At 39.7% G+C, this 13,018-nt stretch overlaps 1 protein-coding gene across 1 annotated transcript; it reads right to left on the bottom strand.

Annotated features, from left to right (window-relative positions):
- Window positions 1-292: 292 nt before the first annotated feature.
- Window positions 293-3,517, bottom strand: LOC130723523 (uncharacterized). Its single transcript, XM_057574599.1, has 6 exons — window positions 3,054-3,517; window positions 2,135-2,279; window positions 1,903-2,018; window positions 1,652-1,730; window positions 963-1,196; window positions 293-834 (listed from the first exon to the last, which is right to left on the bottom strand). The coding sequence occupies exons 1-6, from the start codon at window positions 3,500-3,502 to the stop codon at window positions 511-513; spliced, it is 1,347 nt and encodes a 448-aa protein (XP_057430582.1). The 5' UTR covers window positions 3,503-3,517; the 3' UTR covers window positions 293-510.
- Between the last annotated feature and the right edge of the window lie 9,501 nt (window positions 3,518-13,018).

Below are 13,018 nucleotides of genomic sequence, written 5' to 3'. Positions count from 1 at the left end.
TGTTGTGGTGGAAACTTAACTTCTTGACCAACAAGAATATAGAATCAGTAAGTAACATTTATAACTGATAACTACTTTTGGTTTACATGTCTGCAAACCTCATTTTGTATAATTCAATCTCCTGTAATATGATTTCCTGTAGGGAATCAGAACAATAAGTAAACTTGCAACATTTAACCTCATATCAAACTCATTCAGGTGCAAAATGGGATTCAAGATGGGATGACAATTAAATGAACCAAGAAAAGAGAAAGATTAGAGCTGAATGATGCAAAAGATTAAAATCTCTACATCAGATGAACAAATTGAACCTTTTTAGTGTGCAAGTAGAACATATTTTTTGTACTCTGCTGCTACAAATGGCAGACTCAGAAAGTAGAAAATGAACAAATGAAACAAAATGTGTATTTCAGAGCCGCATTTATCAATGGCCTTACTCATTGATTGCTGCTAGAAACTCAAAAATTCAGTTAAGACTAGGATTTAGTTTGCTTGCTGTATGAAACAACATTACTCTGAACTGACAGTCTTAACCTCCTCATTTTTATTCATGGCCTTCCTTGCTAACTCATAACCTGCAAAGTTCATCGCACCAAGAGGAGCAATCCAAAAGAACCTTGGCACAGCCCCTTTAAACAAACCAAGGGGTCCCTCACGCCGGAGTATAGAGATAGCTATCATGGTCATCGGCACCGACCGACCCTGCGCAGTCATCATTCTAGTTTTCATGACATCAAATGGTGTCGTCACAACAGCCGCCAGGCCGCCGGATAAAGCTCCAACCGCAATTGTTTCCCAGGCCTCCAGTTCCCGTCCCAGCAGTTTTTGCACACCCTATGGCATTAACATGGCATTCAGTACAATTGAACCTTAAACAACTCTATAATGCATACAAAACTGTAAATTTGATAGACAAACTCAATACCAAGAGATAAACACACAGGATCATGGAAATCAAATACCTTCTTAGATTCAGCATAAAGCCCCATGCCAGCAACATAAAACGGAACCTCGCGACAAAGGGTAGCTCCAGTTCCACGAAAGAAACCCTTAACACCATCCTGCTCCCAAGTACCGACCAAAGCCTCGCCGACATTGTTAAAAATACCAGCCTGTAACCTCTGCTTTAACACCTCACAGGGAATCCGCACAGCTGTTCCCAAAAACGTGCTACAGAATGATGCCACGGATTGTACCTACATGAATGCTAATATGTGAAGCTTGTAGATTTTAGTAAAGTACCTACTAGGCTACTAATCAAATCCTACTGCACAACATAACAAACCTATGATCAAACACCATGTAAAAATACATTTTCAAAGGTCAATCAAAGTGGACAACCCTTTTAAGTATTGAAAAAATATAAATTGCTGAAGTAGTTAAGCCACATTGTCAATCACATTTCTCAATACTGCGACGGATTTAACTAAAACCAAACTATATACTACAAAAAGGCTGAAAAACTGATATTATGGGACAAAACAAAGGACACAAGCATAGTTAGCTAACAACTAAGGACTAAGGAGATAAGACCATTACTTTATGTTCACTGCATTCCTTGCAAAATACAAGGAACATGAGAGATAAAGGAAAGTAATCAGAAGGAGTAGCCCAAAATAATAATTAACAGCAAATAAGATTTAGTAATTACCTGAAGTTCTGGTAGTGTCGGGGCAACATTTATCATCACCAATTTACTCGCTTCAAATATCCCAGTTCGCAAGCCATGGCTGTATTTTCAAAAGCTAGCTTGAGATTGAAAGGAATATAACACTGCTCTATGTTGTTTAGGGAAAGTACTTATGAGTTATGAGGCTATACCCTTTCTATTCTGCATAATAGTTTCAAAAGTTTCAAAAGAAAGGAAGGTGGGAGGGAAGAAATAGAGATTAAAGAAATAACCTTGAAAACTGTCCAAGAATTGCAGGGATTGACCCCCTGTATAAACCTCGTACCCCAATCTGTGGCAGCTTAGAAATTATTTCAGGAAAGGACATGGTTGATGCTTGTACTCGAGTCTAACACAGCAAATAAGAAAATGATGAGGCCATTTGAAGGAGCCAAAACATCAGACAGCTATAAGAGGAGTATGGAATCACACTATCTACTGAAATCATTAAGGTCAAGAAGTTACCTTGATTGAATCAACTGGATGAAGTAATGCACAAGATAGGACACAAGCAAGACCACCTGCCAATGCAGATCTTAGAACACTTCCAGCAGGAAATTCAACAGGTGGTGGAACGGCAACTACAGTCGCAGCTTCAAACCAAATACTCCTGAAAGTATATCGATATAGAGGGTGAACCTAAATCATTGCATGCTGCTGGAAGTTGAGACAACGAGGAAAGTGAAGTACTAACTACATCACTGCAGCATGATCTAATCTTGTTCCATAATTCAATTTGTCCTGAACATTTGCCTTAAAAATGGATAGCAAAAAAGCAGGGATCGCATCAAAACATGGTAATTTAACACACTGAATATATTTCTAACAAATCAAATACAACAGCCAAAATATGTAATCACCCTTCAGTTTAAGGTAGCTAACAACTTCCCCATAGAAAAATCTTTTGGGTATTTGAGAAGATTGCATTTGAGAGAAATTGTATGAAGGTTTGGTAAAAGCAAGAAGGCCAAAACTCTGGTAATGTGCAGTTATGAAATTCTTGGGTGCATATGGTCGAAATTAAATGCACACACATTTTAAAGGGTGCTCTTTGCTGGAGGAATTGGTTTATGACTTCTCTATGGTTTGTTTTACTTATGTCTGCTTAATGTCCCTTCTTTTTTATTTTCTATTTTGAAGGATGTCTTATCATCCCCCAGCTTATTTGCTCTCTTTTCGCTGTGTTAAAATTTACTTTTGTATCATTAAACAAATTGTGATGTCATTGTCTACTATAAGCAAAGTTGAACAGCTAATTCACTGAAAGATATTAAGACAACCAGATACCTGATAAGCACAACATCTTGACAAGACAGTACTAGCACTTATTAGACTTGTATCTAATATATGGGAAAAATCAATCAAATGATCATGGCTATCTTACCTAGGATCCTCTTGAAGACGATCTGAGGGAAGCAGAAGCATGAAATTGCGGAAATGCCCATATGAAATAGACTCTTCTGTGTCTGCATTCAGAAATCGCATCATAGCAACAGCATTGTCTTCATTTGAAGGCAATCCTGCGTTCTTAAGTGATTCCAATATTTCACTCTTCTTCAGAGTCCCTGACTTGCTTAGACACAGTGAAGTATATGCACGAAGAATAGTTGGCTCCTTCTGTTCCATTAATGATAAAAATTGTCTCCAGCCAAATGACCTAGAAAATAAGTGACTTTTAGTACGGCTCATAAATTCTTTAGCATATCTTCGTGGCAGCTTTCTCTGTCGCATTGCCATTTCTAAATCTTCCAGAGTTACTTGGCCATCCCCATCTCTATCCAGCTCCTCAAAGAACCTCTTTCCTGTATGATAATAAAAGTGAAAAGGACGCATGAACTAATCATTCCAGAAAACAAAGAACATATGCAACACATAAACAGAAAATCTTAACAAAATATTGGAAGAAAATATGTCAAACAGATCAGTTAATGATATCTTACAATAGTATCAAGTATCAACTATCAAGTATAATATATATTCCGTGTCAGAAAGTATAAGACCACATACATTGCAAAAAAAGTTGTTTATCGCATGAGAAATATCTTCTGATTAAATAGTAACAAATGATTACTAATTGCAATGTTGATCATGCATGGGTTAGGTGCACAATGTCTAAATACTAATCCAGGAAAAAATTCTTTTGTTTCCTTTCTTCTTATTTTCTTAGTTGAATTGTTTGTTCACTGATGTAATATTAAACCATGGAACTTAGCTCCATATAGCTTCTCGAGATTAATTGGAAACATCATGATTTCTACGTCTCAACATCGGAGGCTAAAATATTTCAGAAGTGTTTAAGGGGACATGTCCCTTTTTTTATCATGCCAAGAGCACACTGTTCAATTATGGCTTCCATGCAGGGGGTCGAGCGTTCAAAAGTGCCATTCAAATTTAACCAGATCAAACAAATAGCTGTAAAAGCTGAAAATACAGAACAATTTTCAATTTGCACTACATGCATTAAGAATACATAAATTGCAAGATAGGTTATCCAACTCACAAGGCAACATTGAGATAATCACGAAACATATAATCAGGAATATGAGCTCTAACACAAATATGTTTACATGTAGGTTTTATAATAGAATAACACCTAGTGCTCTCTTAACGCTTTATTTATTGACGCGTTATTCATACTTAGGTATGAATTCTAATGAAAGATTAAACTTGTGGTATGAATTGAAAGTATTAGCATCTGGAGGGAATTTTGTTGCTAATTTACTAAAAACACTTCTAAGGACCAGATGGGATTCAAGATGGGATGACAAACTAAATGAACCAAGAAAAGAGAAAGATTAGAGCTGAATGATGCAAAAGATTAAAATCTGTACATCAGATGAACAGATTGCGTTCATAGAAGACAAATTGCGTTAAGAAATTCAACGTAAAAATTCAGTGTGCAGGAATATGTCGTTTGACATTCTAATGTTATCTTTGGATTGATGAGAAGGGTGAAATGAGATATAATGGAAGGAAATGTATTATGTTACACTACTAAACCTATTTGTTGAAGATAATGAATCTGCCAAGCACTAAATATAAGCAATCTTTGATAATTGTGAACTTCTTTCTCCGAATTCGTCCTTCAACCAAGTATATTGTCAGAAAAATAAACGAGGAGTGTCGTCGGATCCAAGTGTTGAGTTTGTCGTGGTTGTGCTGTTGGAGCAGCGTTTGTTGTTGTGCTGTTGGAGCAGCGTTTGTTGTCGTGCTGTTGGAGCAGCTATGTGTTGTTGTGAAGTGTGTCTTTTGGTACTAGTAAAAATGAGCCAGGATTGACTTAACTAGTAAATTCTAGGGTTGCAAAACTACTCAACTTAATGAGCGAAGTATTGCTCAATAGTTTTGTCATATACATTGACCAGGTTATATAAATAAATGTTAGACCTGAAGACGACGTCATTTGGAATGGATCATGTTGTTCAATTAATTGGGGGCATACCGTTTAATCACACACCTACTTAAACACACCTTATTTTAAACGTTATTCCACCATTGCTATGGAATGCCCCCCTGAGCGTCCCGGGCTAGCTTTTCACCTCATTCCATGGCAAATGAGTGATTAAACGGATCAAATCACTCAAAATTCATGTCCCGATCAAAAATTGCGTCCCGACCGAGTTTTTTCAAAATGGGTAAACGACAACCCAGTCACAATTTGTGACTTATCACACCCAGTTGTGGCACACAAACATTGCGTTCTTAAGGTTTGGTGAAGCTTTTGCTTGACTCCGGCATGTTCGAGCTCAAATTCGTGAGCTTCAACCCGTCGGTCGGGCATTCGTCGATATATGACATTGTTAAAACATAAAACAAATGGAATTTTACCTAGCGTAGGAAGGAACAGTGAGCTTATTTAAGGTCCCAATAGGACCTTAAAGCAGTCAACAATGTGATGTTTCTAATCTAACAATGGCTTACTTGGTCCAAGACAGTGTTTAAGTTAACTTCATGAACTTCGGGACCAAGAAAGAAGTGTCGTCGGACCTAGAAGCCTTTATCAAGTCTGCTTTACACCAAAATCAGAAAGAAGTTTTCTCATCCGATTATCAAGTCTGGAAGATCCTGGCTGATTTTGAATCAGAGGATGGAATTGCAGAGCCTAGTTCAGAGTGAGGAACTTGAGTAGAGGTGGAGGCAATATCAGCAAATGGAATGATTCCAAGTGCTTGATTTCTAAGAGCCTCAGCTTCAGCTTGTAGTCTAGCAGCTTGTTCCAGATCTTCCAACCTTGCAGCTTCACGTTGTTCAGCTTCAAACCTTGTTGTCGCTTCTTCTTGTTCTTTCTTCTTCCTTGCTTCATCAAAAGCAGCATAAAGCTGGTCTCTCAACTTTTGTTCATTCAATGCTTCTCTTCTTCTGAAACGCTGGCTAGCAACTTCAACTCTTTGATCCCTTTCAGCAGTAAGGAAACCCATCATCACTGCCACTTGGTCAAGCATCCAAGTGCATAGACGATCCCAGTCTTCAACAACCATGTCTGGTTTCTCACTGAGGTTAGTGCGACCATGCACATTGCGAACCCTTAAAGATGCTTCATGATTAAATAAGTTGATGCAATCAAGCAGGGTGTTTGGTCCAAGGTGGGTATAGGGAACGAGTGAGAGATTGGTTTCAGGTGAGGAAGGATGATTGCTACTAGTAGCTTCAGAGACAACCTGAGGAGAACCAATTTGTAGAGTTTGAGGTGCAGAGGTATTGGTCTCTAGGTTTGGAGGAGAAGTTTCAGTCTCAGGATTTGGAGATTGGTTTGAGACAGACTTTTCATTTTGAGGCAGAGGAGAAAGAGGAAGAGGAGGTGGTACTGACGTCAGAGGGACCGCTTTGATTGGAAAATCAGGAGCAACCAGAGGTTCTGGTCTGGGTCCAGGACAGCGGTTTGGGCTTGGAACTGTTTGGTAATATTCAGGAATCTCTGAGAGCCTTTCACTTGCAACTTGAAGGAATTTACGAGTAGTCTCAGAGTTGTTGGATGGAGAGGAAATGGCAACATTGGTAGGAAAGGATACAGAAGGAGCAGGAGAGAGAATTTCTCTATCAGAGGATTCTTGATTAGAGTGATCAGAGGGTTTAGGCTCAGATTTAGACTTTTCAATGGTTGGTGTCTCTAGAGCTTGTGTTTCAGAAACTTGTGGATTGTATGGAATTATAATGGGTGAGGTTGGTTTAATGGACTTGGGAGTTTGGAGCATTTTCCAGAGGGGTTCTTCCTCAATGGAGGGTTGAAAGAATGAATACCTTGGTGGTGAGATGTGAGAAGTTGATTGATCAATTGGTGTGGGTTCAGGAAGAGGAGAAGGTAAGGTTATGGTAGCAACAGGGTTGGAGTCAACAGGAATTGCATCAATCATATTCAAATTATCTTCATCTGAAAGAACAACAAACTTACTTGAAGCTCGGGTTGCAGATATGGTGTCTCTGGTAGCAATTGCAGCTTGAGTAGGCTCCAGAGTTTGTTCCAGATGAGTGACTTTGGTTGCAATTCTGACCTTCTTTGTCTTCTTCTGAGGTGGTGGTTCATCATCATCATCACCATAAGAGGGATCCTTTGCTTCAGAGGTGTCCTCTTGCTTCCTCTTGGTCTTCTTCTTCTTGGGAGACTCAAAGCCCGAAGGTTCTGGTAGATTTCTGAAGAACTCATCCACATCATAACCTTGCTTCTTCAGATCATCAGGGTAGTACATGATTGCCTCTGGATCATCAGCCTTTGACCAGAGAGGGTAGTCCTTCAGAGGGACTCTTCTTTTCCTGACATCAGACTTTGTGGTTGCAGAGTCAACTTCAACTTTTGTAACTATCAGGCCCATCTTCTTCATTGATGTAAGGGTGAAGACATCTCCAACAATAATTGTTAGGTCTTCAGTGCATCCAGCCTTGGTCAGAGCCTGAATCAACTTGCTCTCAATGAAGACATCAGATAGAAGTCTGCCAAAAGGAATATACTTGATTGTAGACTTGGGTGAAGAAGTGGTTCTTGATTTTCTGATGCAGTCCTTCAGATAAGAAAACAGAAAGTAGGGAAGACAGACTTTGGTGTGTTCCTTGATGAAGTAAAGCAACACCTTCTAAGTGAAGTTGATGTAGTCTGGAGAACTTCCCTTTGGCCTCAGATTGATACAGTTCAGTACGATCTTGTGCCAAATCCTCATATCAGGGTGAAGATCCTTTGTCTTGCAATCATTTTTACCTGGTTTCCAGGTAGAGTACAGCGCCTTGTTAACCATTTCTTTGGTCTTCTTCTTGACCTTTGATTCCTGTAATTGAAATCTGTAACCATTACTGGTTTCTGAAGTCTAGCAATCGATTTCTCAGTAATGATGATCCTCTTTCCAAGAACATAAGAAACCACTTGAAGCTCATCACAATCTGCATGCTTCCAGAATTCCTTCACCAGCTTCTCATAGACTGGACCAGGTAGTCTATGAAAGTACCTTTCCCAGCCTTGGGCCTGCACTTCAGGACGAAGATCAACCCCATTTGCAGCAATGTTGTTGAGATCAAAACACCATTCAGCAAGAACTTGAAGTTCTTCTGGAGGAAAAACACAGGTGACAACACAACCTCGTTGAGCAATAAAATAACATCCCTTGTTTCTTGATGTTCTGCTTGAGTAGCTTCTGTGGAGCGAAGAACTAGACCAACTTGACCCCTTGCGAGACCCACTACCAGATTCGGAAACACCATTCCATCAGCGGAATCAACCTTTTCTGCGGAATCATCCCTTTCTGATCTTGCCATTGTGAAGAAGGTTGGCGGTTGGCGGTTGAAGGTTGAAGGTTAGCGTAGAAGAGGGATGAAGGAGAGAGAGAGAGAAAGTATAACAGAGAAGATAAGGGTTTTGCAAATAGGAGAGAGAGACGAAAATAAAGAGTGGTAGAGAACGTGTGTACGTAGTGGTTTTAGAAAGTAACCGTTGTTTGTTGTAAAGCAAAAGTAAAATCAACAGCTAGAAATTAAAGATGTGATTATAAGCAGTTAATGAAGGTATGAAAAACGGTAGAAAGGGGGGGGGGTTTGAATAACGTTTTCAAGATAAAGCTTCCACCTTAAAGATTTTGACAAATCTTTCGAGAACTTAAGTGCTAAAGATAAGAGATAGAAAAGCACACAAGGATTTTATCCTGGTTCACTTGATAAATCACTCAAGCTACTCCAGTCCACCCGTTAAGGTGATTTCTTCCTTCTTAGAATGAAGGCAATCCACTAATCAGGTAAGAGTTACAACTGCACTTGAAACCTACAAGTGACTAACAATTACACTGACTTAGCTCACACTAAGATTCACTCTCTTAGTCTTCTCTAGGATCCGATCAACCTTGATCTCCTAAAGGAACTAAACAAACTGTTTATCAAAGAATTGTTTACACGAGATTTGCTTCTAAAAAGCTAATAGTAAACTCAATGAATTTCAGATGAAAGAAAGCTTAGAAGAATTTTAATTTATCTTGCGCGTATGTGAATGCTTCTAGCCGCTTCTTTCAGTCTTCAGTCTCTTTATATACTCCAAGGATTAGGGTTGAGCGTTGCATGGGAAATGCTACCGTTTGTAACACCCCGATTTCGGTGGCGTCACTTTAGTAACCAAAAGTAAACTTAATGCGGAAAAACGTGAATATATTTTTTTTTCGATTATAACTAAGACAAGACTGAAATAAATAAAACCCAAGTGCGAAAAGTAATAAAACTAATATACAATATATAAACAGCCCCCGCTGTAAGTAGCAACCTCGTCACGAGTGAACCTCCAGTGACGGGTAATAGAAGAGTAGCGCCCGTAGGCAAAAGTACAAACCAAAAGAAAAGGTTAAGTGTCCGCAACACTATCCCTCAAAATGAGAATAAGCTGGCCCATCGGCCTGAAACAAGACTTCCTAAGTCCAACCAACTCTCTGTGATTCCCGTAACGAAACCACACAAAAAGCTATAGGTGGGAAACTACCCTGTCCCGAATGAAACAAATGATGTTCAGAGCTAAGACTCTACTCCTACAGTAATCCCATCTCGAGGAGCTCACACTAACACTCAATCCTACATGATAGCGTGATCGTCGTCCGAATCTGAATCCAGAACGACTAAGTCTAGGTACATCCTCCGTCCTCCGCTCGCTATCGCGATGCGCTCCTGTTCCAGCATCCCAACTCTAGTTTCCCCCGAAGGGTGAACCGTCGTGAGCTAGTCCGCCAAAGACATCTGACAAAGGGCGTTTGTTCGCCAAAGCACACACAGAAGACGCGAGGGTCGACTCCAAGGAATTATGTAAATAATAGCAAGGATAGATACAGATCATAGGATAACCACTTAGGCTTTTAACTAGGGATAACATCCTAGGGTTGCATATCTCATGATGAATATAAACGACGATAAATCACAGTTAACATGCCTCAAATAGAATTAACAAGTATCAAACACACTCATCACTAAGTCAGTATGCATGTTGCATGAAATGATATGCAGGTTAACCCAGTTAACCACATGCATTCCGGAAAGGGATGGACATCAAACGGATCAGCCCTAACACCAGCCACGGTGGAACCATTTCGGCCCGCGTGCCTCTTACACCACACAAAGGTAGCCAGATCAGCAGTAAACCCGTAGGTCTGCCATTTCGGTCTGCTACAAGTGACGTCTACAAACGCTCTTCCACGGCATTCCGGGTCTTATGACCATTTTGGAAACCGACGAGGTCCAGAGTACGTCCTGTGTTAATACCTCATTAATGTTGCATGAATGCAAGATGATTAGTCAATCAACGTCTCCGATCTCACTCGACACGTCGCCACGTGTTCTAGCTAAATTAATGTCTCTAAAAGCTCACCCTAAGGTAAAGTCGATTCTGCGACAAAAGACACACTTCACAACAACACATAGCTGCTCCAACAGTACAACAACAAACGCTGCTCCAACAGCACAACAACAAACGCTGCTCCAACAGCACAACAAACAAACGCTGCTCCAACAGCACAACAACAAACGCTGCTCCAACAGCACGACAACAAACGCTGCTCCAACAGCACAACCACGACAAACTCAACACTTGGATCCGACGACACTCCTCGTTTTTCCAAAACTATGATTTGCATCGAAAGCCTCCTTTCGAGATTTATACCATTACTTAAAGATTTAGAGGTTATTTAAGGTCTTATGAGTTTTCTTTATAAAATAGATTCCATTTTGTCTTATCGCAAGTCTTATACATTTTCAGGATCTCCCAATCCCAAGTCGCTTCCAGAGGATGTCTCGATCCTCTAAACAAAATTAAGGCCCGAACCTCGTTCGTCCTATCAAACTTTCTCAAAACTCTCAAAATAAAATCGGCATGACCTGCCCGCTATCCTCACCATTCAGAATCTCAGATTCCAGTGCAGAGCATATTTAAATCATCACAATCAACAACATGTCATATATCGAAGAATCTCATCATAAACACTTAGCACTTAGCATATAAAGCATGCACCACACATCCTAGATTACCCACTTAGCACATAGCATGTAAGTCAATCTCAAAAACATTCTGTAGATGAATCATCTACATTGTCAGCCGAAGCCTCAGAAAACATTTTCCAATCACACACAATCCAGTGCATAAACAGTAAACAATGTCGAAACATCGACCCTAGGCATTAACTAGAGATTCAGTGAGAAGCCCTCACCTGAAAGTTCTCCAGAATGATCAGCTAGTGCTTCCTCGCTCTCAAAGTGTTGGTCCTCGGGGAAATCCTCAAAAGCACCTTTACAATAAAATCACAGAATACTACCAGAATCTATCGGAAACTAAGCTATCGATACTTACTAAGGTTACTCGAAGTAATCTATACCCTAAGGTACGATAAACTAGCGCGAAAGACAAGTTTTCGGAAAAGGAAATTTTCCTCCTACCCCCTAATAGGGCTCGGCCACTTTGTGCAATTATGGGGCTCGATTTTTCTTCGATCAAACTTGGTTCCTATGCTTTCATAAGCCGTAACTAAGGGTATTCTGAACTCGGAAAAATTATCGGATCAAAAACTGTCGCAGGGGTATTTTGGTCATGATTTTTAACTTAGGATTTTTCAAAACTGAAATCCCAAAAATAAAATTTTGCAGGGACGTCACCAACGACGTTTATGACAACTAATCCTACTAGCACTAAGCTAAGGCGATAGTTTTCAGCCTAAAGGTTGAAGCTTTACACCAAAAACTCTAAAAATGGGTATTTTAGGCTCAAAATGATTCCGGCGGAATTCCGGCGACATAACGGGAAATCTAACCCGGCAGAAGTGATCTTGGGCGCATAAGGAAGAGGTTTAGAATCAGAAATGAAAGATTCAGGATAGTTTTGCAAAAACCCATAAACTATCCGCTCAGAAAAGCTATGGAAAAAGCGATCAGAGGTAAGGATTAGCGACTATACCTCGAAGCCTTGAAGTAGCAACTGATTGATCGACGATCAAGCAAACGATGAAGAAAAACTCTTCTTCCTTCTTCCTTGTTCTTGGCCGCAGTTTTGGGAGAGAAAATGGAGGAGAATTTGTGTTTTTCTTCCTTTCTTTGCTATATATAAAGGTTGGAAATTCGCGGGAAAATGAAAGTTTCGCGAATCTGATTTTTCCGACTTCATTCTCCATGAATTAATAGATATGTTTTGGCAAAAGAGTTCCAAAACTATAAAGAGGTCTCCTTGTATTTTTGGCAACTAAAGCATAGTCGGTATAAAACTATTTTACCCGATAAGTTGCTTTTTGCATCGAATGTCGGAATGGAAAACTTCCTTCGGAAGAAAGATTGAAATCATCAAGAGAAATGGGTGTACGCGTGTGGAATATTCATTTGAAGCTCTGAATAGAAAAAGTCTTCATTGTCGAGAAATTCTAGGGTTTTGAAATACCAGGGATTCGGTTTCGGCAAACTTCCGATGATTGGAATCGGACGTTCGTAGATCCTAGAGTTTCGCCTCGAAACGATTGTGATATATGGAAAAAGAGAAGTTCTAACATTTCTCTGAAGATTTTTGGAATTAACTCCCGTCGTGCCTAAAAGTGAAAATTAGCTATATACTAGGGTTTCTGACCTAGGTTTAAGCGTAAAACGATCGTGCTATAACTTTTATCGACTTCAATACGAACCTCAGACTTTTCCTGAACTTTCTCCTTCATACATTTATTTCATTTACTAAACTCTTGTTCAGGTTTCCCTTCGCCATGCATCAAACCTACTGGTGAATAAGAATTTATTCACTTGGTATAAACTGAAAAACTTGGGCCTTACATTACTACCCTCCAAAAAGAAAGTTTCGTCCTCGAAACTTAAGGGTTAGTAAAAAAATTCTGAATATTGTCCCTTGGTCTTTTCCTCTAACTCCCATATAGCACC

This window comes from Lotus japonicus, chromosome 6, assembly GCF_012489685.1.
Source record: "Lotus japonicus ecotype B-129 chromosome 6, LjGifu_v1.2".
NCBI lineage: Eukaryota > Viridiplantae > Streptophyta > Magnoliopsida > Fabales > Fabaceae > Lotus > Lotus japonicus.
The sequence above is the reverse complement of the archived record's forward strand: the minus strand, read 5'-3'. Positions and strand labels throughout refer to the sequence as shown.